General features: G+C 40.9%; 1 protein-coding gene across 3 annotated transcripts in view; it reads right to left on the reverse strand.

Moving 5' to 3' along the window:
• ZNF609 (zinc finger protein 609) overlaps nt 1–25,206 on the reverse strand; it is a 210,269-nt gene that overhangs the window by 5,716 nt on the left and 179,347 nt on the right. For all 3 annotated transcript variants that reach the window (XM_053888960.1, XM_053888959.1, XM_053888958.1), the window contains 3 exons: nt 5,702–5,789; nt 2,675–5,015; nt 1,317–1,683 (listed from right to left, as the gene is read on the reverse strand). In XM_053888960.1, coding sequence (XP_053744935.1) covers nt 1,317–1,683; nt 2,675–5,015; nt 5,702–5,789 — 2,796 coding nt within the window. The remainder of the gene's footprint in view (nt 1–1,316; nt 1,684–2,674; nt 5,016–5,701; nt 5,790–25,206) is intronic.

The raw sequence follows: 25,206 nt of genomic DNA on the forward strand, positions 1-25,206 counted from the left end.
TAATAGGGAGAAAGGAACACCACAGGGGACACAATTTCCTAGCTCTGTTTGAAAAGCTTACTGGTGCCTTATAACGTTCTGCCAGGGTATCAAGACTGTTTAGGCTGCTCTCCAATAGGGAGGTGGGAGCTCTGAGGAGTGAAAGAAGTGCTCTCTTACCCCAGAAGCATCCCACATGGCTCTCTGGGCAACAGAAACCAGTGAGTGCAGTTGAGGACCATTTTCTTCTAACAAGTTAAATATGTACACCCCTACAATGTGCCCTTCCCCAAGAAGTCATGGGCAGCAGTATAAAGAGCTTATTTTTCCCAAGCTGAATGTTTTCTATTGGACTTCCCCTCCATTCTGATTTCAAACAGCTCTTCCTCTCTCCCACTGCCTTCCAAACCTTGCAGCTGAACCTGTCTTATAAATGAATACATGCATTGCCCGGGTTTGAATTTTATTTGTTCCATGTGTCTCTCCTGCTATGATTAAGTTGAAGCTCCTTAAGAACTAGCCCTGTTTCTTTTGTATTTCTACATTGCAAAATGTAGAGTATGTGTTTAAAATAATCCCAGCTTAGGGGCGCCTGGGTGGCTCAGTCGGTTAAGCGTCCGACTTCAGCTCAGGTCACGATCTCGCAGTCTGTGAGTTCGAGCCCCGCATCGGGCTCTGGGCTGATGGCTCAGAGCCTGGAGCATGCTTCCGATTCTGTGTCTCCCTCTCTCTCTGCCCCTCCCCCATTCATGGTCTGTCTCTCTCTGTCTCAAAAATAAATAAACGTTAAAAAAAAAAATTTTTTTTTAAATAATCCCAGCTGAGAGAAGATGGTAGTGGTTTAGTGCGAGTTTTGCCTTCAGTTATCCAGGAAAATGGACTACAGAGGCAAGCCTCTAGCTGGAGCAAGGGAGGGAGAGGTGGTCTCACAGATTGTAGTTTGGGGTCATTCAAGGAGCTTGGGGCTAGACTGACCACTCACAGAATGTTACATTCAAAACAGGGCAGTCATCTATCTGAGTTTCAATAAGCGTTAGGGCCTGGGGTGCCTGGGTGGCTGAGTTGGTTAAGCATCCAACTTCGGCTCAAGCCATGATCTCACAGTTCGTGAGTTCGACCCCCATGTCAGGTTTTCTGCTGTCAGTGGAAAGCCCACTTCACATCCTCTGTCCTCTTCTCTCTCTGTCCCTCCGCCGCTCTCACTCACTCTCTCAAAAGTAAATGAACATTAAAAAAAAAAAAGCCTTAGAGCCATGCAAGAATACTCTGGATCTGAAATCTGTGCTTCATTTCCCCTCCCCGTTAATAGAGCACAAGTGGGAAGAAGGGTGCTGTACCTGGGTAGTTCTGCATCATCACAGCAGGCATGCCCCGGTAGCTGGGGTGGTTGGGGTCATAGGACTGGCTATAGGAGTAGCCGTGCATGTAAGGGATGTAGGACTGGTGCTGGGTGAGGGGGGAGGACACAGGCACATGGACACTTGGCCGGGGCTCCTTGCTCCCGAGGCGGGATTCCTCAGACGTGGGCAGCTTGCAGTCACTACTTGTGCTTTCCTTCCCATCCTCCTTGGGGGCAGAGTCCTTACTCCGATTCCTTTCTTCCTTCAATTTGCGGTCCCGCTCCTCTTTCCACCGCTCATCCTCTGACTTGATGTCCGAGTACTTGGCAGGATAGACATACGTCCACATCCGGGGCTCTGCTTCCTACAACAGTCACAGAATGAGCACTGAATGTTGTATAGGTTAAGAGAGAGACTTCAAGTTCGAGGTCGCAGCAGAAACACCAGAGCAGCTAATGCTAGACACCGGGGCAGAATATTTACAATTAACTCTGGTCCCTCCTGCTTTTTTAAAAAAGCTTGCCCCCCTCCTTGCCCAAAAGGAAACAAGATGTGGAGAAGGAAAAGGAAAATCCATCAGTGGGTCTTCTCTAGGAGAGAATATGCATTCTGGGGAAAGGAGTCCTTGAATAGAAGAAGTTGCTCCTTTTCCAAGGAATTTCAGGTTGTTTCACTTCTTTAGAGGAAGCTCCGGAGCGGAGAGGTGTGAGTGTTGCCCAGCTCAGAGGAGGGAGGTCTAACTGTGGCACTAAGAAGAAAGGGAAGACTTTCTAAATCTCATGAGCAGAGCATGACGTGAGACCAAGTTCTCAGTTCTAAGTTTACCTACAAAATCTTTTTTTTTCTTTTTAAATTTTATTTATTTAAGTAATCTCTACACCCAACGTGGCTTGAACTTGCAGCCCTGAAATCAAGAGTAGCATGCTCCACCGACCGAGCCAGCCAGGTACCCCTCTATAAGATCTTTTTGAAAGTAACTCAGTCTGAGTAGTAACTTACTCTAGAAAATGGAGAGATCACCACTCCACACAACCAAATAGTGGAAGAAACACCGACTAGGAACTGAGCTACCTGGGTTCTAATCGTGGCTCTGCTAGTGAAGTCACAAGTTACCCTACACAAATCAAGCTAACTTACCTTGGTCTCTCTTGTCAAATGGGAAAAACACCTTTTACTGACGTAACCGTGCTTTTTAAAAACATGAAAATGACTTACAAAGGTAAAGAATCTTTAAAATTACAGATTTCTCCCGCCAATATGTATGCTGCTGACACCCTACATAAGGAGAGCCCTGACTTGTGAGAAAGAGACAAAGACTATCAAACTGTGTTTGTGTTTCCTCCCAGAATAGTTACCTGTCGGTACCAGAGTATTGGATCCACCTCTGCCTGTCGGCCACACTCAGCGCCTGTCTTAGCCTCAGAGGCCTCCTTGCCTAGGTGGCTGGCCTCACTCAGCTTCACTTTAAGTCCTTCCGGGGCCTGGTTGGGCAGTTTGGAGGAGTCGTCTAATTTGGGAATAATGACTGATTTGGCAGGGTCAGCCCCTGGCTCCTTGGCCTTCCCGGGTCCTGACTTGACCAGGTCTGTCAGGCTGGGCGCCTTGGTGAGAGTTGGGGGAATCGACGGCTTTTGCTTCCATTCTTCCTTGAGTGCCGCCTCCCGCTCCTTTAGGCCCAACTCCACCTTCTTGTCCAGTCCCCGCTGCTGCTGCTCCAAGCTCTGCCGTTTCTGCTGTTCCTCATATTGCTGCCGGTAGGCTGTGTTAGTGCTCAGGAGGTGGGTGTGGTAACTCTGGTCGCTGTAGCCATACGGGGGCACGTAGGCATACTGGTTGTAGTACAGAGACTGCATGTACATGTTGGGACGCTGCTGGATGACGGAAGGCTGCTGACTGGAGCTGCTCAGCTCTGGTTTCTTCTCGTCACAGACATCGTTCTTCGCTTTCCCCTCTATGCTCTCAGGCTCCTCATCCTTTTTTGTCTTCAGAGCTTGGCTCTCCACTCCTGCCTGGCTGCTGGGGTTCAGAGCCCCTGGGCTAGACTGTGCATAACTCGGAGAGTAGTAACTCTCAAAGCCTTGATAATACGGTGAGTCTTTGCTCTGTGGCTGAGGGGGAAAAAGAGTTTTCTTAGCCCCTTCCTTAACCAAGTGTTCAGGGTCCTTTGATTTGACGCTGTCCACTTTGCCCTCCCCATCCTCCCCAGCATCAGATATGTCGGAGTATGCAGGGCTGTTGGTTTTGACCGAGTTGGCTTCGGCTCCGTTCTGGGTCACTACATGTAAGGGAGTCAGGGGCTGGGTAGGAGTAGTGCTGTCTATGCGGCTGCTGCCTCCAATTGAAGGGCTGGGGGCATTGTCCGTGAAGCTGTAGATCTTGTCAGCTTCTGCCTTGATGCTAGCCAGTCGGCTCTGGTGGGGGTCTGATGAGCCATTCAGGAGCCCCTCCATTTTCATCCCATCTCCCGAGGAGTCCCTGAACGGGCTTTTGCCTTCTTCTGCTCGACACACCTTCCCAGGGGTCAGAGGACTTTCGAGTTCCTTTGAGGACTCCTTCTTTTTTTTGTCTTTCTTTTTCTTGTCCTTGGCTGGGGTCAAGGCAGGGTTGACTGTGAAAGGTTCTCCCATCACAGTGGGCTTGGGCTGAATAGGCTTGAGTTGAGGACTGTTGGGCATGGCTTGGACCACTGTGGTGGTCAAGCCTGAGGAGGAGCCTGGGCTTGCTGCTGTGAAGGTGGCTGTCTGGAAGGTGTAGATTTGCTGTGGAGGGATGGCAGGGGCAATAGGCCGCGCTGACTTTAAGCTTTTGGAAGGAATCTTTTCAGGCTTCAAACTAGAGGGTTTTTTACATTTTTCTTTTTCCATACACTTCCTTTCTAAAGAATCAAAGGCATCATTGCTTGTTTCATCCATTACTGAGGGTCCATCATCAGAGCCATCATTAGATAAGGCCCCAAGGTCTGTGTCCCCTTCCCCACTAAGCTTTTTCTTACAGAGGCCTTTTGTGCTGAATTTGCTTGAAGGAGAAGGGCTGTGGGGCTCTACGAGCCGAACTTTGGGGGTAGCTGAACGGGCAGGGGACAAGGAACCTTTTTGTGAGACGGATGCACCATTGCAGCTCCCAAGGTCTGCATGGAGGGTGGGCTCCTCTCCATATTCACTGTCTCCGTCTGCTTCCGGCTTGCTGTCATCGTCTGTGTGGGCATGAGCTTGGTGGTACTTAAGTCCATTGATGTGCTTATACTTTTTGTTGCAGTTTGGGTGGGGACAGTCAATCAGGACTGGGGAGGGACAATTTCTGTCTAGAACAGTGGGTTCAACCTTGGTCCCAGGGAGGGGACCAGTGGCTGAGCCCATGGAATTCGTACGGACACGCTTGCTCCCTTTGGAGTCCTCTGAGCTGGAATTCAGCTCCATGTCTGAAAGCGGTTTGTTTTTCCGCTTATTAGCTGAGGAAGGGCTGGCCTTGACATCCTCAGAGGTGCTACTGGCAGGTGGGCGATGCTCTGAAGAATTTTGGCTGCCCCGACGGCCTTTGCTATTGGCTCCTGCTCGGGTTTTGCTGCTGCTGCTGGTCCCTTTGCTGTCAGAGGCAGTGGCTGTCTCATTGACAGGTGTGTTACTGTTGGGACGCATGCGTTTGCCTCTACCCCGGCCGTTGCGCATTTCCAAGTCACTGGTGGGGGAGTCACAGAACCTTGGCAAAGGGCAAACACAACAAGATATTGTTAAGAAGAGAAAACACCTTCAAACCAGTTTAGGTGCCTCCAGAACTGTCCAGATGGTAACTATCATTTTCAATGAATATGACTTGTTAAAGGAACTTTTGAAACCATGGGAACTGCGTTAAGTGGTGAGCTCCTAGGGTGCTATCTGCATGCTAGCTGTACATCATTCCCCAACATTTGAGTTCCCCAAACCCTGGCAAACTGGGAACAAGCTGTAAAGTGCCATTCACTGCGATGTCAACCTGAAAGGTCCTTGTGAAACCCACACAGTCCAGTGTTCTTAAAACTGCAAATGTTCTTGAGGTTAAACTCCTGAGAAAAAGCTACTATCAAAAAGCATCATCAATAAATGTTTGTTCACCCGTAGGCGGACTCGATGGCCTTAGTCTCAAGGTGACTACTGGTAGAAGCCAGAATTCAATAATTTCACCCAAAGGCTTATTAAACAGGATCTCCTCCCCATTCCTACCCAACCCACCAACGCCTAATTGATTTATTCTTGAATGCAGTGCCTTCCTCATCTCTACACCATCATAGTCTTGAAAAGTTAGGTGTCTTAAAAGCTATCCAACTCTAACAGGAAGAAGGGATAAGAAGGGATCACCGATTAGACCGGTTCAGACTAATATTCACCAAAAAGCTGTAAAGTGCTTACCTGGGGGGTGCCCAATCATGCCGCGTGCAGTCAAGAAGTGTGCCTACATAGGTCTTGTTCCTCCATGTTACATTTACCACCAACATCCCTGGAAGACAAGAAGATTCAGATACAGACAAGGGAAACCCTGCTGGCCACCGAGAGGAATACTTTTCATTTGAGGAGCATTCTGGTTCCTGGAGGAGGATTTAGGGTTGCTCTGGGTCCCCATGAGACAAGCAGGACTGGGCCAATATACCATTATGGAAACTGCCTACTTAGCTCAATGGATTTATAAGATTTAGTGCCATACTTACATCAGATTTCTCTTTTAAAGTATAAAACATCATGGTTACAAAAAGCACTCTTTACTGTATTTTCAAACTTTGTATATTGATGGGATCATGCTGGGGTGTAACTTAAGTTACTTAAGTAAAGTTAACTTAAGCTTCTCACATAACATTACAAACTTGAGATTTATCTATGTTGACATGAAAAGCTTAATTAACTTATTTTAACTGTGCTCATGAAGGACACTGTATGATTTGACCATAATTTACACATTCTCCTACTGATGGGTATTTAGGGTATTTTGAGCATTTCACTCGGGAATAATTTCACAATGAACATTCCTGTCATGTTCATATTATTAAAAAATGCTTTTGGGTGGATAATATAGTCATATTCCAAAATTCAAACAGTAGCAGACAAACCCCAATATGAATGAAGTGTTTCCTCGTATCCCTGTTTTGCAGCCTTCTGGTGCCTCCATTCAGAAATATCCATGGATATCCATGTGTTCCTCCAGAGATATTTTATACATTTATAAGCAAATATGCTTATATGTTCTTCCTCAAATGGTAGCAATATACAATGTTCTGTACACTTTTTTCATATATATGAAATCTAAATACTTTTTGAATCATTCTCTATCAGTACACATAGAACTACTTCACTCTTTCCAATGGCTGCATTTGAATGATTGCAAATCATGCCACAGTTTATTTAATCAGTCCCCTGTTGACAGACATTTAGGCTGTTTCACTATTTTGTTATTACAAATAATGCAAAAATAACCCCTACAAATGCATACTTACACGAGTATGTCTCTAAGATGTAATTCCTGTAAGTAAAATTAATCATGGAGCACTTAAATAAATTTTTAAAAATCCAAATATATTTATTTTGAGAGAGACAGAGTGTGAGCAGGGGAGGGGCAGAGACTCCCAAGCAGGCTCCCTGTCAGCACAGAGCCCGACGTGGGGCTTGAACTGATGAAACTGTGGGATCATGACCTGAGCTGAAATCAAGAGTTGGACACTCAACTGAGACACCCAGGTGCCCCTGTATTTGGATTTTTGATAAACACTGCCGAACTGCAAAGAAGATTCACCTATTTATACACTCATCAGCAGTGCACGGTAACACCAGCTGTCTTTTTCCTTTGGCAACACAGTGTTCTCAAACTTGTTGATCTTTGCCAACCTGACAGGAGAAAAACAGTGTTTTATGTAGTTTTAATGAAATGTTTCCTATGATGAGTCTGTGTATCATTTCATTTTAAGACATCATTATGAAATGTATTTCCTTTCTAGTGAATTGTCTCTTTATATGCTTTCCTCATTTTTCTACTGAATTATACAGTCTTTTTCTTATTTGTAACTCTTAATACACCAGAGTGAGCCTTTTGTCTGTTGTACAAATCAGGTATTCCCCCCTGGTTTGTCATTTGCTAATGGTGGTTAAGGCTATGCAGAAATTATTTACCTTTTTTTAAAGTAATCTCTATACCCAATGTGGGGCTCAAACTCATGACCCTGAGATCAAGAGTCACATGCTTTTCCAACTGAGCCAGTCAGATGCCTTGAAATGATTTACTTTTGTTTTTACATTTATCAATCTTTTATGGCTTCAGAGTTTTCTTGTCATATTTCAAAAGGCTTTCCTCGGGGCGCCTGGGTGGCTCAGTCGGTTGAGCGTCCGACTTCAGCTCAGGGTCATGATCTCGCCTTACAGGAGTTTGAGCCCCGCGTTGGGCTCTGGGCTGATGGCCCAGAGCCTGGAGCCTGCTTCCGATTCTGTGTCTGCCTCTCTCTCTGCTCCTCCCCCGTTCATGCTCTGTCTCTGTCTCAAAAATAAATAAACGTTAAAAAAAAAAAAGTTAAAAAAAAAAGTTTATTTATTTAGAGAGAGGGAGATGGCCAGTGCGTGGGGAAGGGGCAGAGGGAGAGTATTCCAAGCAGGCTCCACAGTGTCAGATGGAGCATGATGAGGGGCTTGAACTCACAAACCATAAGATCAGGACCTGAGCCGAAATCAAGGGTCAGATGCTTAACGACTGAGCCACCCAGGCGCCCCTCACAAAATTTTTTTTTAACGTTTTTATTTTTTGAGAGAGCGAGAGAGTGAGAGCAGGGAAAGGGCAGAGAGAGGAGGAGACACAGAATCTGAAGCAGGCTCCAGGCTCTGAGCTGTCATGACAGCACAGAGCCCAATTCAGGACTTGAACCCACGGACTGCAAGATCATGACCTGAGCAGAAGTGGGATGCTTACCGACTGAGCCACCCAGGTGCCTGGTTTTTACATTTTTAGTAATAGAAAAAATGAAAAGGATACTATTATTTTATGTTATGTGATATCATATGAAATTCAAATATCATTACCCATGAATAAAGTTTTATTGGAACATAGCCACAGTTACTATTCATGCCTGATTTCACACTACAAGGCAAGATTGAGTATGCAACAGAGAGGCTGTACGGTCTGCAAAGCCCAAAATATTTACTACCTGGCCTTTTATGGAATGAGTTTGCCAACCCATTGGAGTCATTCAAGTCAAAACAGTTTCTAGTCTCCCTGGTGATTTCTATTTTTTTTTTTTATTAAAATGTTTTTTATTTATTTCTTGAGACAGAGAAAGTGTGTGCGCAAGTAAGGGAGGGGCAGAGAGAGAGGGAGACAGAGGATCCTAAGCGGACTCCATGCTGACAGCAGAGAGCCTGCTGTGGGGCTTGAACTCACGAACTGAGAGATCATGACCTGAGCTTAAGTTGGACACTTAACCAATTGAGCCACCCAGGCGCCCCTAGTAATTTCTTTTTTGATCCTGGGTTATTTAGAAAAGTGTTGTCAAAGTTTCAACTCTCTGGGATTTTCCAGATATCTTTTTGTTATTTATTTCTAATATAATTTGTGGCAGAGAACATACTCTATGACTTCAATCCTTCCAAACTTATTGAGAATTAATTTATAGTCTGAAATATGATCTATCTTGAAGAACATTCCATGGGCACCTGAAAAGAATTATTTTAAAATGTATACTCTGCAGCTTTTGGTGTTCTATAAATGACTGATAATGTTATTCAAATCTATATTGCTACTAATTTTCTGCTTTCTTATCAATTATTTGTCCCTTGTTCTTGCTTACTGGAAATCCTATTTCTCTAGAAAGTTGGACCTTCTAGATTAATCATCTTTTTTATGTTTTCACTATTTTCCATTCCTTTATCTGTCTTCCATTCCTTTGTCTATATTCTAAGGGATTTCCTTCATTTTCTAAATTATATACTGAAATTTCCATTTTTACTACTGTAGCTTTAAGTTTAAAAAAGGCATCCTATTGTTTCATGGATGCAGTATCTTATCTCTCTGAAGATATTTAATTACACAACACAGGTTTGAAGTGTGCAGGTCAGCTTCTATCTGGATTTTTAAAAATAAATACAGCACATTACTGTAAATGTTTCTCTTCCTTATTTGTAAAAATAAATTCTAGTATAATTAACATACTGTGTTATATTAGTTTCAAGTGTCCGATATAGTGATTCAACAAATCTATCCCTTACTCAGTACTCATCATGATAAGGGTACTCCTTATTTCTTAGCTCTCTTTCCTCCCAACCTCAGACAAAAACAAACAACTAAAAAAAACAAGCTTTTGTTTTTTCAGGTCTCTTAAATCAGTACTTGTGCATCTGCTGTCTAGTTTCCAAAGTTCTACTGATTTTAACTGCTTGCAAGTAGTCTTGGTCTGTTTTTAAAGAAACCTGTGTGTTATATCTTAAAAACAAAACTCCTTTACTGACATTTGAATGAATTATAAAGGGAGAAAGTGGGGAGGTAAATATGTACTTTCAATCTACCATGTTTAACCAAAATAATGCATTTACTTTTATTTATCTGGTATATTTCAAACGTACAACCTACCTCAACAATTAGGTTTCTAATTAGAATCTAGTTCAGGAAAATTATCACCTATTATCTATTCATTTATTGTCTCTCTGCCATTCTTTCAATCTTTTTTATTCCCTAGGACTCCTATCTGATATGTTAGAGACTCTCAAGCCATTATCTCTCCATCTGAGTTGATCTGTGTTTGATTCTTCCAATTTATAATTTGTTCTAGAATTTATCTAAGGTATTGACTTAAAAGGAATTTCAATGGCTATAGTATATAATTATATTTCAAAAAAATTTTTTTTTTTCAACGTTTTTTTAATTTATTTTTGGGACAGAGAGAGACAGAGCATGAACGGGGGAGGGGCAGAGAGAGAGGGAGACACAGAATCGGAAACAGGCTCCAGGCTCCGAGCCATCAGCCCAGAGCCTGACGCGGGGCTCAAACTCACGGACCGCGAGATCGTGACCTGGCTGAAGTCGGACGCTTAACCGACTGCGCCACCCAGGCGCCCCTAATTATATTTCAAAGACTGTTTATCATTTCAAAAATTTTAAACTGGTTATTTTCTCATATCCACATGACATTATTTAATTTCTGGCTCTTTGGTTCATAGTTTTAAAAAAAATGTTCATTTATTTTTGAGAGACAGAGAGAGAGAGAGAGTGAGGGAGGGGGGCAGAGAGAGAGAGGTAGACAGAGGATCCCAAGAGGGCTCTGCGCTGACAGCTGAGAGCCTAGAGCCTGCTTTGGATTCTGTATTTCCCTCTCTCTTTGCCCCTCCCCTGATCATGCTCTCTCTTTCTTTCTCAAAAATAAATAAACATAAAGAAAATTAAAAAAAAAATAAGTTTATTTATTTTGAGAGTGAGAGAGAGAGAGAGAGCAAGTGTGTAGGGGCATAAAGAGAAGGGAGAGAGAGAATCCCAAGCAGGCTCCGCACCATCAGTGCTTAAACTCACAAACTGTGAGACCATGTGACCCGAGCCGAAATCAAGAGTCAGACGCCCAACCGACTGAGCCACCCAGGTGTCCTCATAATTTTATTTTTAATAGACATTATTATTCTGTTTCTTTTTAGGAATTCTAACCAGACTCCTTACAGAGTCTCTGTAAATGTTTGCACCATGCATTAATTTCATTCATTCAATTCCTGGTGGTTAAAACTTTAAAATTAATTTTTATATTTTGAGATAGAGATTCACATACAGTTGTAAGAAATAATAGAAACCCCATTGTACCCTTTAGTCAGTTTCCCCCTATTGGTAACGTCTTGCAAAAAAAAATACCGCAGTATTATATCTCAACCAGAATCTGACATTGACACAATGAAGATACAAAATATGTCCATCAACACAAGGATACCTCATATTGCCCTTTTACAACTTCAGTCACTTCCCTCTTACACTCATCCCTCCTTAATTCCTGCAGCTACTAATCTGTTATTCATTTCTGGAAGCATACAGCATATAACCCTTTGGGACTGTTTTTCTCCCTTTACCAGCATATAATTATCTGGAGATTCATCCAAGTTGTTGCATGTCTCAACAGTTCAGTCTTTCTTATTGGTGAGTGAGGGACCGATTTGTTTTACCATTCATCTGCTGGGTGTGAAAGACATCAGGGTTGTTTCCAGGGTTTGGCTATTATGAATTAAGCTGCTATAAACATTTGAGTACAGGTTTTCAGTGAACATGACTTTTCATCTCTCCAAAATAAATACTCAGGAGTGCAATTACTAGATCATATTGTAGTTGCATATTTAGTTTTTTTAAGAAACTGCCAAACTGTTTTCCAGAGTAGCTGTGCCTTTTTCCCTTTTACATTCTCACCAGCAATGCATGAGAGATCCAGTTTCATTGTATCCTTGCCAGTATTTGGCATTAAATTTTAATTCTAGCCATTCTAACAGTTATGTAGTAGTGTCTCATATTGTAATGGTTTTTTTTTTTTTAATTTAACTTTTTAAATTTACATCCGAATTAGTTGGTGTATAGTGCAACAATGATTTCAGGAGTAGATTCCTTAATGCCCCTTACCCATTTAGCCCATCTTCCCTCCCACACCCCCTCCAGTAACCCTCTGTTTGGTCTCCATATTTATGAGTCTCTTCTGTTTTGTCCCCCTCCCTGTTTTTATATTATTTTTGTTTCCCTTCCCTTATGTTCATCTGTTTTGTCTCTTAAAGTCCTCATATGAGTGAAGCTATATGATATTTGTCTTTCTCTAATTTCGCTTAGCATAATACCCGCGAGTCCCATCCACATACTTGCAAATGGCAAGATTTCATTCTTTTTGATTGCTGAGTAATACTCCATTGTGTGTGTGTGTGTGTGTGTGTGTGTGTGTGTGTGTGTGTGTGTGTATATATATATATATATATATATATATATATATATATATATATATATATATATATATATATACCGCATCTTGCATCTTCTTTATCCATTCATCCATCGATGGGCATTTGGGCTCTTTCCATACTTTGGCTGTTGTTGATAGTATTGCTATAAACATGGGGGTGCATGTGTCCCTTCAAAACAGCACACCTGTATCCCTTGGATAAATACTTAGTAGTGCAATTGCTGGGTGGTAGGGTAGTTCTATTTTTAGTTTTTTGAGGAACCTCCGTACTGTTTTCCAGAGTGGCTGCACCAGCTTGCATTCCCATCATATTGTAGTTTTGATTCGCATTTCTCTAATGACTAATGATGTCAAACATGTTTCATGTGCTTATTTGCCATCTGCATTATCCTCTTTGGTGAAATGTCTGTTCATGTCTTTAGCCCATTTTCTGACTGGATTGTTTTCTACTGTTGAGTTTTGAGAGTTCTTTATATATTCTAGATACTAGTCCTTTGCTGGGTATTTTCATCCATTCTGTAGCTTGACTTTTCACATCTTAATGGGGTCTTTCAAAGAACAAACATTTTTAATTTTGATGAGATATAATTTATCCTTTTTCCCTTTTATGGATTGTATTTTTGTCAAATCTAAGAACTCTTTGCCTACTGAAGATTTTCTTCTAGGTTTTTCTGTTTAAGTCCTTGATCCATTTAGAGTTAGTTTTTGTGTAAGATTCTCTTCCTTTGTTTTGTCCCATGATGTCCACTTGTTCCAACATCAGCTGTTGAAAAGGTTATCTTTCCCATCCCAAGAACTGCTTTTGCACCTTTGCCAAAATCAGCTGGGTATATTTATGTATCTATTCTGGGCTCTCTGTTCTGTTCCATTGGTCTGTGTCTATCCCTCTGCCAGTATCAGTCTTGATTACTGTGGCTATGAATCTTGAGATCAGGCAGTCTGATTCCTCCCACTTTTTCCTTCTTTTTCAAAACTGTTTTAGCTTATTTTAGTTTGTCTGGCCTTCCCATATAAATTTTAGAATAATCTTGTCTATACAAAATATCTTGCTGGAATTTTGACAGGAATTACATTAAATCTGTGTATCAATTTGGGGAAAACTGACATCTCTACTATGTACTCCCCATTTATTTAGATCTTCTTTGATTTCTTTCATCAGCATTGTGCAGTTTCAGCATACAAATCTTGTAGATATGTTGTTAGATTTACATCTAAGGATTTCACTTTTCTGAGCTATTGTAAGTGGTATTGTATTTTTAATTTGTGTTCATGTGTTTATAGCTAGTATATAGTAGACACAGAATTGATTTTTTGTTTATCCTATATTCTACAACCTAGTTAAACTCATTCATTAGTTTTAAGACTTTTTGTATACTCACTGAGATTTTCTATTTAGACAACTATGTAATTTGTAAACAAGTACACTTGTATTTCTTCCTTTCTGATCTGTATACCTTTTATTTCCTTTTCCTGCGTTATTGCACTAGCTAGAACTTCCAACACTATGTTGAATAAGGGTACTGACAGCAGACATCCTTGCTTTGTTCCTGTTCTTACTGGGGTAAGCATTCAGTCTTTCATCATTAAATATAATGTTTGGCTCCATGCTGAGGATATACAAGGCAAAAAGAAAACCCAGGGAATTTACCACCATGTTGTTCCTCAGGACTTGAGGTCCCCAGACAGTCTGCTTCTTCTCCCCACCTTCACAACCTTGTTATATTTGTTTTATATATAATGTATAGGGTTTTCAGTTGTATTTAGTGGGAGAAATAAGGAAAAGTATGTCTACGCCATCTCCCAAAGTTGAAGTCCTGGTTAATTTCTGTTTGTTATCTTTCTTAGCATTAGATTTTTATTATATAAAATTATACTTTGCAGACTCTTTTTAAGTGGGATGTTTTTGTTACTAATTACCTCTCTTCTCTGTTTAAAAGTTTGCAATTTCTTCCATCTAGTCCCCTAAAGACCTAGTCTGAACAGGTCTTTTAATGGCTTGTGCCATTAGAAGAAATTTAGGATATCATAGTTCTAATTACTGAACCAGCAGGCAGTTTGCCATACTTCTTCACAGCTCCTTAGGCTTCTTTCCTCCCCCACTCAATTAACTTTTTAAAGCCTCCTTTCATGAGGCTGGTTGGGGTTTGGCATCTCACTCCCCTGGCTTCAAGTTCTATCTCTTTATGGGGCATTTTAGTATCTAGTTCTTGCTGAAAAACTTGTCTCTCAGACACCATTCTCTGTTCCTCAATCTGGAGGCCCCAGGTCCAAAGTTTCAGCTTTACCCAGTGACTTGAATCTCTTCTGTTTTTGTTGTTTGTGAGCCCAAATATGTTGATTTTCACTTTATATATTTTACTTCTTGCTATATGTCTGGAACACAAGGGATATATCAAAAGTGTGAACATAGTAAATCACCTTGATTGGAAATCCCAGAGCACAGGGGTGCCTTGCTGGTTCAGTCAGAAGAGCATGAAGCTTGATCTCAGGGTTATGAGTTTGAACCCCATATTGGGTATAGAGTTTACTTAAAAATAAAATCTTAAAAAAAGAAAAAAAAAGGGAAGTCCCAATCCACATTTTCTATGTAATACAGCTGCAGAATAAGTCTGGGGACTGTAGAAGCGGCCTTTTGTCTTTGGTCATATACTCATAAAATATTATTTCATCTAGCACTCCCAGGGCCTATCTGTAGTAATTCACCTATATTCATTTTCTTCTTTTATGTGGAATGCTGTCTAAAGATCAATGGACTTGGAATCAGAAAGCCTCAGTCCATATCCTCACTCTGTTACAGTACAATCTTGAACAAGTCACTTAACCTCTATGACTCTCAGACTTTTAATCAATACTCTAGGATTAAAACAAATAAATAAGATTATTAAACTAGTTATTATATAACTAGCCACATAGCCTTTCAATAATTCAAAGAGAGTGCTTTAGACAAAACCATAGAGCATCAATACTTGAGCCCTAAACTCTTGAGCATGGCTTTAAATAAGATCTTATTTAGTCCCTGTTTTCTTTCAAATCTGATTTTAGGATGCTTGATCATAAAAACAGATCAGACAAGGGAGTTAGAAGAAGGAAAAGGAAAAAAAAAAAAAAAAAAAAAAAGGATTGCCCTACTAGAAAGTTTCACTAATGAAATCAGGGTAGGAAAGAATTTTGGTTTAGCCAATTCTAATTCAAACATTTATTGCACATCTATTATGTGCTAGGTGCTTTCATACTCATTATCTTATCAAATATTCACAGCCTTGTTCACTTTTTGAACGAGGCAGGCAACAGAGAGAAAGCACAATCCTTCCAATAATCCTGGCAATATAGGGATTATTATAGCTACTTTGCAAACAAGGAAATGAGAGCCCAGAAAAGTAGTATTTTTTTTTTAAGTTCATTTACTTATTTTGAGAGAGAGAGAGCATGAGGGAGCACGCAGGCGAGGGGCAGAGAGAGAGGAAGAGAGAGAATCCCAGGTAGGCTCCACATTGTCAGCACAGAGCCTGATACGGGACTCGATCCTAAGAACCATGAGATCATGATCTGAGCCAAAATCAAGTCAGACACTTAACTGACTGAGCCACCCAGGCACCCCAAAGTTAAGTAATTTATCAAAGATCTCATTATTTATTAGTGGTCAAGGCATTACACAGCTATCTGTAATGGATTTTGATTCTTTTTACATAATTTCCTTAAAATGTCCCTTTATCTTCATCTTAAACAAAAGACACATACAGGATTGCAGGGGGGCATTCAGAGAGGAAAAGGACAGAATTTCTATTTCTTTCCAAGGGCTCTGGCATCTTAAGGGAAATGGCAAACCTCCTAAGAAAGCAATTAGGCTAAATTCTCTCTGGCCATTAGCAAAGTGAATTCAAATGGATGTCTCCTTCTAGTGATGGGTTGCTCTGATTACTGCATTACCAATTTGAATAGGAAAAGAGTCCATTTATTTCTAGACAACGTAAGGCTTAGAGATAGGCACCTCATTAATAAGGGCAGATGAGCACAGCTGTATATAGAGAGCAGACATACAATTAGAAGATGAATGTTATTCCTACTCTTGAAACAGCTGGGCAGGAACACATGTTTATAAATCTGTCTTCTTCCTCTGGTATAATCTGCAAACCTTAGCAATAATGAATGAGCTGAAAAGAAGACAGGTCAGACAGAGGGCTGGAAACAGGAGAGGGGAAGTGGAAAAATTCTAATATGGAAAAACAAAATGGAGGCTTGTTTAAATGTCAAAGCAAACACATTTTTCTGAAGTGTAACTCTCTTCCTACAAGGTTCTGAGTTGAGACAGCTGGAAGAAATAAGAGGACAGGAAGGAAAAGCAGAAAATAACACTTAACAGACTTAGTTTCTCTATTAGGGCAGCAAGTACGCTAAAGAGAAAAACTGGTTTTCATTTTAGAAACACTTTTTTTTTTTTAAAGAAACAAGATCATTACTTTATTTAGTCTTTTTTTTTTTTTTTCTTTTTAAGTAATCTCTATACCCCACATGGGGCTTGAACTCACAACTCTGAGATCAAGAGTCATATGCTTCACAAACTGAGCCAGCCAGGTGCTCCTGAAAGCTTCCTATTTTAAATCAGTGTTCACAAAATAAGAAAAAGCTTGGCATATTTGAAGATAATAATGCTAAAATTAGTAATAATAAATACTGCTTTGTTTCTCTGGGGTGGTTATTTTCATATTTACCAAGGGTCCCAGAGACATAATCTCATTAAGCATTGCATTTTCGAGTGCTGAGTATTCTCCCTTCTTACAGGTGATCAATACTGGAGCAAAGTAAAGGGAAAATGACTTAAGTATGAGGTAGCAGACAGGTTCCCCCAAGTGTCACTCCCCCAAGTGTAGTGTTAAGAAAAAACTCGATCCCAAAGCAGCACTGCTTTGTTTCAGAGGACAATTCAAAGCCTCAAAACAGTTGTGCAGCCAAGACCGATCCAAGCACAATAGTGGGATACCTCCAGGCCCCTCATTTTTACCACTTCTGCTAGCACCTTCTTTCTCTCAGGGATCTAGTATCTCCAGGCTCAGGTGACCACTCTCTGAAACACTTCCTCCACTTGGCTTCCAGGACAAGGACACCACACTCTCTAGGTCTCCCTCTTACCTTTCTGGTCACTCCTTCTCAGTACCTTTTGTTCTTCATCTCTAACTGATGACTCTCAAACTTCTCTGTTCAGCGCAAACTGTTCCCTGAACTCCAGATTCATGTATCTAATTGAAAATTTGACATTTCCATATGATATCTACATAGAGATCTCAAGCCTAACATCACCCAAACTGAGCTTATATCCACTCTGCCCTCGAGCCCCTGTCCCCAACCAACTTGCTGTGAATTTTCCCTAGTTCAGGTAATGGCATCTCCAATCCTTTCAGGTGCTTAGGTCAAAAATCTTGGAAGTTTTACTTGATTCCTCTCTCATGCCCCACAACTTACAGTCAGTAAAGCTTGTTAGCTCAACCTTCAAAATACACGCAGATTTTGACCATATCTGACAACCTCCACTTCTGCTCCAAGCACTCCTTAAGTTATAGCAACAGCTTCCTAACTCACTTTCGTCCTTCTCCCTCTCTGACCTATTCTCAACACAGGAACCAGAGAGATCTGTTAAAACCCAAGTTGTATCCTATCATTCTCTTCTGCTCTAGCACAGTGACCTACTTGTTCCTTGAAAACAACAGGGATGTTCCCATCTCAGGGCCTCCAAACTAGCCATACAATTTACCTATAACATTCTACCCTTCATCCCCCATATTTTTAAAACCTCCTCTCCCTTTACTTCTTTCCAATCTTTGCTCAAAAGTCATCTCAGTGAGGCCATCTCTAATTCCTACCCCCTCACTTACATACTCCCTACTTCCCTTTCCTACTTATTCTCTCTTGCTCCAAAATATTTACCCATATGTAACATAGAAGAAATTCTATTTATTTATCTTTAGTGTCTGTTCAGTCCTATTAGAATAGAAGCTCTATGAAGGCAAGGATTTTTGTCAGTTTTTTTCACTCCTGTAACTACTAGAAGCATATACAGCAGGTGCACCTGGGTGGCTCAAGTAGGTTAAGGGTCTGACTCTTGATCTCAGTTCAGATCATAATCTCACGGTTTGTGAGTTTCAGCCCTGTGTCAGGCTCTGCATTGTCAGTGAAGAGCCTGCTTGGAATTCTCTCTCTCCCTCTGTCACTCCCCCGTCTCTCTCCCTCAAAATAAATAAATAAACTTAAAAAAAGAGCATATATGGCAAATAGCAGGTGCTCAGTTAACATTTACTGAATGAATAAATGTTTCCTACTTCTCTACAGAAACACTCTGTTCAAGGGAAAAAAACCAAGTAGTTCCATCCTTATACATACTGGAGCTAAGGAGTTTTTGCTTCGTTTTTAAAAAACATTTTCTGTAATTAAAACAATTTTTTTAAAATGTTTATTCATTTTTTGAGAGGGAGATAGGGCACGAGTGGGGGAGGGGCAGAGAGAGAGGGAGACACAGAATCCAAAGCAGGGTCCAAGCTGTCAGCACAGAGCCTGATGCGGGGCTTGAACTCATGAACCATGAGATCATGACCTGGCCGAAGTCAGACGCTTAACCGACAGCCACTGAGGCTTTTTTTTTTTTTTTTAAGTTTTATTTAAGTAATGTTTACACCCAATGTGGGGATTGAACTCATGGCCCTGAGATCAAGTCGTGTGTTCCTCCAACTGAGCCATCGAGGCTTCCCTAAGGAGTCTTATTAGCGTTTGAATAATGGTTTATTTTGTGGGTTGAGTAAACATCTACTTCACCCAACTGAGGCAATAAGTAGTAGTATAACTCTGGTTAAGCTATTTTATCTTCCTGGGTTTCAGTTTCCTCATCTGTAAAATGAGAGAGTTGGACTAGATGAACTTCAAGCCCCCTTCCAACTCTAAAATTCTGTGATTCTATGAAATGCTGTGAAACACAAGCACTAAAAAGTATAAATGAGTGATAAAATGCTATTTCCCATGGAATTTTAACAATGATCAAAGGGACTTAAGCTAAAGAAAATATAAGGCCTGAAGTATAAGGCATGTCATTTTAGACACTATTTACCTGTTGGAAAATTTTTTTACCTAAGTAGGAGTATAAACTGTCAAAAGCCCTCTGGAAAACTGGGGTGCATGGGTGGCTCGGTTGGTTAAGCATCCCACGGTTTGTGGGATTGAGCCCTGCATCGGGCTCTGCACTGGGTGTGGAACCTACTTAAGGTTCTCTCTCTCCCTCTCCTTCTGCCCCTCTCCCTGCTTGTGTGCTCTCTGTAAAAAAAAAAAAAAAAAAAAAAAAAAAAAAAAAAAAAAAAAAAAAAAGCACTCTGAAGAACTATTTTATTTCTACCAAAACTCATGTATTTGTAAGCAGATCCCCAAAAGCTGATCATACATCTACCATATGACCCAGCAAGTCTTAAAAATAAGAGGCCCCTGCGTGGCTCAGTTGGTTAAATGTCCAACCTCAGCTCAGGTCATGATCTCACAGTTCATGAGTTCAAGCCCTGTGTCAGGCTCTGTGCTGACAGCTCAGAGCCTGGAGCCTGCTTTGGATTCTGTGTCTCCCTCTCTCTCTGCCCTTCCCCTGCTCATGCTCTGTCTCTCTCTCGGGGGGGAAAAAAAAGAGCTTATATCCAACAAAAGACATGTAAAAGAATCTTTATAGCACCTTCATTCATAGTAGCCCCCAAAGGAAAGCAACTGAAATGTCCATAAAGGATAGAATGGATAAATAAATTATGGTATATTCACAACGTAATACTATAGAGCACTGAAGAATCAACAATTGTTACACACTATAGCACACATAAATCTCACAGACCTAATGTTGAGTGAAATAAGTCAGACAAATGAGTTCATACCATGAGATCACATTTCAAAATAGGCAAATTCATCTATGATAAAAATCAGAATGGTGGCTACCTTTTAGGGTGGTTCTGACTGGAGAGGGCATGATACTGATAATGTTCTAATTATGGATCTAAGTAGTGGTCACCAAGTTATATACATATGTAAAAATTCATCAAACAATATACTTAACACTTGTGCATTTTATTTATGTTATACTTCAATAAGATATTAAAGTGATCTACAGCAGGCAGTGGGTTCTCAGTAGCATTCTCCTTTAGCCAAGAGTTAAAATTTCTCTGAAATGTAGTGACCAACTCAATTACTAAACTTCCACAAAGAAAGTCCACCTCCCCTGAGATGAATCAACCAATAATTATTAGGCATCAACATGTGCCAGGGGATTGTGTCAGGCACAAAGTGTAAATAATGTAGGGGCTCCTGGGTGGCTCAGTCGGTTAAGTGTCTGACTTCTTGCTCTTGACCCAGGTTATGATCTCATGCTTTGCGAGTTTGAGCCCCATGTCAGGCACTGCACTGATGGTGCAGAGCCTGCTTGGGATTCTGTCTCTCCTTCTCTCTGCCCTCTGCTTGTTCTCTCTCCCTTTCTCTCAAAATAAATAAATAAACTTAAAGTATGTAATGCTTTCTTTATTGCCAATATTGCTCCACAATTTTTCCAGCAATTTTTAAGAAATATAAATATAAAGAGATAGTTAAATTGTCAAATCTTTAAACTTTTTCTACTGTTAATATGCCTACAAAGGGAAGTGGCCACACTCATACACTGCTAATGGGCATATATAGTTGGTTCAACCTCTGGTGGCAATCTGGCATTACCTTTCTTAAAAAGCACATACTCTTTGACCCAACAAATCCTGCAGTCAAGATTGCAGGTGTTTACCTATAAATATTCTCAGTGTAAAATGTTCTCAGTGTAAAACAAGGTATTTGCTGCAGCAGTGTTTAACAGCAAAAGATGGGAACTAAACTAAATGCCCTTCAAAAAGGGAACAATTAAATACATTTTCGTACATCCACATAACAGAATACTATGTAGCTGTTAAAAAGAACTGGAATAAGCAACTAGAAATAAACTGCTATGGAACAAATTCTGAGATATACAGGCTGAGTAAAAAAGAAACAGTTTTTTGGGGGTGCCTGGGTGGCTCAGTCAGTTGAGCGTCTGACTTCAGCTCAAGTCATGATCTCACGGTTTGTGGGTTCGAGCCCCATGTTGGGCTCTGTGCTAACAGCTCAGAGTCTGGAACCTGCTTCAGATTCTGTGTCTCCCTTTCTCTCTGCCCCTCTCATGCTTGTGCTTTCTTTCAAACAAACATTAAAAAAAAAATTAAAAGAAACACGTTTTATAGAACAGTAACCACAGTAGGTTACCATTTGTGTGGGGAAAAAAAATACATAAATTTGTATTTATAAGTGCGTAGAAGGTGTCTGGAAATAGCAGTATTATTCTCCAGGGAGAGAAACTGGGTGGCTGGGATTCCGATAAAGGAAACTTGTTTTTCACTGTATAGTCATTTACCTTTGAATTTTGCATATGTATGTCTTATGTATTAAAAAAATAGTTACTAATTTTGGTAGAGGAGTATTTTAAAGATGTCTTACAATTTTTCCTTTTAGGCAAATGTGTAGGCAATACTGGACTTGAAAAGGGCATATGAGTGGCAGGATAGACACTGTCTCTGCAACTTTGTCTCATTTCCTCTAAATGGCCAACTTCTCTTTACCCAATTCAGAGTATCACAGTGATTATGGCAGTCTTAAAATATGTCCACAAATTCTTTGATATTCCTCCCTTCAAGGGAGGCCTAATTCCCCTCACGTTGTGTGGGTTGTACTTAGCAACTTACTTCTAATAAACCGAATGTGGTGGAAGCAATGTACAACCTACACTAGGTGATAAAAGGGATCGTGGGCTCCTCTTTGCTTTTTCTCTTGGATTACTTCTCTTGGGAAGCCAGCTGCTGTGATGTGAGGACACTCAAGCAGGCCACCCTATGGCGAGGTCGATGAGACTAGAAACTGAAGCCTCCTGCTAACAGCCATGTGAGTGAGTCAACTTGGAAGGAGATCCTCCAGGATTGGTTAGATAAGCTTTCAGATAATGGCAGCCCAGGTGACATCTGGCTTGCAACCTCATGAGAGACCCTGAGACAGAACCAGCCACCTAAGCCATTCCTGAACTCTTGATCCAAAGAAACTATATGAGATACTATTTATTGTTTTGGACAGCTATGCTTTGGGGGTAATTTGTTACTTTACACTAGATAACCTAGCACTGTCTTACCCTGAGTAGACCAAGAATTCACTTAACTTACTGATTACTTCCTGGAGCAAATATTTACTGAGCCTCTATTATTTGCCAGGCATTATGCTGAGTACTGAAGTTACAAAAAACAGCTACAAAGATACCAAGGTCCATTCCTGGGCTGGGAGCAAATATTTATTAAAAGCCTACTTTGTGGAATTCACTGGCCTACCTACTGAAGAAGAAAGGTTAATAAGGCTGGCTGCTTGTCCTCAACATAAGTGACTGAAAAAGCGAAAAGGAAGAGGGAAGAGGTCACATGTTACTCCAACAGGCTTGAGTTTTCAAATGGAAACATTAGCATTTGTATATACATTGCTTTTAAATCTTATTTCAATCTCAATTGTCAATCCTGACTGATGTTGACAACTACTCTCTGGATAAAGGTTAGCATGCATGTATCTCTCTCTCTCATCATTTGTTCATTTAACAAAAGAACACCTACTCTGGGCCAGTCACTGTTCTAAAGTGATGGGATGTAACAACGCTTAAAACTAATCAGCCCTTGCTCTTACGCAACTTATATTCAAATGATGGGAGACAGATAATAAATAAATGAACAAGTAAATGTATGTTAGTGGTAAACCCTATGAAGGAAAATAAAGCAGAAGCAGAGGAAAAGAGAATGTGAGGGTTGAGGATGTTGTTATTTTATAAAGGTGGTCAAGAAAAGCCTTATTGAGAAGGGAATGTTCAAGCTGAGATCCCTGACAAAGGTGAGAGAGTGAGCTGTGTGGAAGTTAGAATGAAGAACACTTTAGGCAGAGGAAAATGCAGACCCTATAATGGGAATGTGCCTGCCATGTTTTAAGGAACAGCAAAATGGATACGAGGCTCTAGCGGAGTGAAACAGATGAAGTCAGGGAGATGAGGGTGGGCCAGCTCATGGAGGTCAGGGGTTGAGGGACACAAACAGGCAGCCACCTGGATTTGGCACCGGGGCCATAGTTTGCAGACTAACTCCTTGCAGGGCAAATGATAGAAGCCAAAGGGAAACACTATATAGGCCCAGGCTTTGGCCTCAGCATACATTCTCTCACTGAAACAAAACTATAAATCAGAGCTGGCATACTTTTATTGACATTAGGCACTCAAAAGTTATTTGTTGAACAGATAAAAATGTTTTGAAGATTAACTCTGGAACACAAGCCATTCATAAACTGAGGACTCTCCATATACAAGAAGATATGTTAATTTCTTTCTTGACCCAGGGAATTATCGTAGATATAATAATCTTAGGGTGTGGTAAAGAGACGTCCCTTTAAAGGTTCCAAGAGAGGGATGCCTGGCTGGCTCTGTTGGTGGAACATAAGACTCTCAATCTTGGGGTCATGAGTTTGAACTCCACAGTGGGGGTTGAGTTTATTAAAAAAAAAAAAAAAAAAGGTTACTGGATTATTAAGGATTAATGGCTCTCTATTAATTGTGACCAAACTGCTTTGTTGAATTTTTGTGTTTGGCTTTTCAGTCTCCTCTCTAGTTGTCAGCACTTCTTCTTATCATTATTAGGTCTACCTTTTACAGTAGCAGTTGTTTCCTTATCACCAACTTCTGTATCACATCCAACTTCCTTCTTGTAATCTATTCTAGAGGAAATCCGGGAATCAACACTGATAACAGCTCAATCATCAGGCCCTACAGGTCTTCTTATTTGACTTCATGGCCACATACATTCTATATCCATTAATGCCATGATTCTCTTAAGAGTCTGTTATATTTGGAATTCAATGTTCACGGGGTAGGGTGCCTGGCTGGCTTAGTCGGTATAGAGTGCGACTCTTGATCTTTGGGTTGTGAGTTTGAGCCCCAAGCTGGGTGTGCAGATAGCTAAAAATAAAAAATCTTTAAAAACAAACAGCAACATTAAAAAACAAAGTTCATGGGGAAAAATTCTATAGCTAGTAGACCAAGGAATCAGTCAGACAACCATTTCTGGCAACTCCCTACAACTAGTTTGTCAGTGAGCTTTTAGATGCAGAGTGAGTGTGTGTGTGTGTGTGGTCAATGTCCAATAAATAATTTAAAATTGAAGATTTGTTTTTATTCCTCTTTTAAGTTTGTTATTTATACCAATAGGCAATGAGGATTTCAGTACAGGTGCCAAGAATGCCCAGACATGACTAGAAAATGAAACCTACATCTTTTTTTTTTTAATGTTTATTTTCTTTTTTGAAAGAGAGCGTGCTAGTGGGGGAGGGGCAGAGAGAGAGGGAGACACAGAATCTGAAGTGGGATCCAAGCTCTGAGCTGTCAGCACAGAGCCTGATGCGGGGTTCAAACTCACCTTGAGATCATGACCTGAGCTGAAGTCGGAAGCTTAACCAACTGAGCGACCCAGGTGCCCCGAAACATACATCTTTAATCCTCTCCTAGAGAGAGAAACCAAAAAGCATTGCTTAAGGCAGTGGTTCTCAAAGTGTAGTTCAGGGATCCCTGGAAGTCCCAAAGACAGCTTCAAGGGATCTGCAAAGTCAAAACTGTTTTCATAAAATACTAAGACAAAGTTGTCTTTTTATTTTCATATCCTCCTGAATTTATTAAAGAGTTTTCCAAAGGCAGGGGTGCCTGGGTGGCTCAGTTAGTTAAACATCCAACTTCAGTGCGGCTCACGGGTTCGAGCTCCTTGTTGGGCTCTGTGCTGACAGCTCAGAGCCTGGAGCCTATTTCAGATTCTGTGTCTCCCTCTCTCTCTGCCCCTCCCCTACTCACACTCTCTCTTGAAAATAAACATTAAAAATTTTTTTTTAAAAAAGAGTTTTTCAGAGGCTGCATGACGTGGT

The sequence above is a fragment of the Panthera pardus genome, unplaced genomic scaffold, assembly GCF_024362965.1.
Source record: "Panthera pardus isolate Hobbes unplaced genomic scaffold, ASM2436296v1 HiC_scaffold_24, whole genome shotgun sequence".
NCBI classification, from domain to species: domain Eukaryota; kingdom Metazoa; phylum Chordata; class Mammalia; order Carnivora; family Felidae; genus Panthera; species Panthera pardus.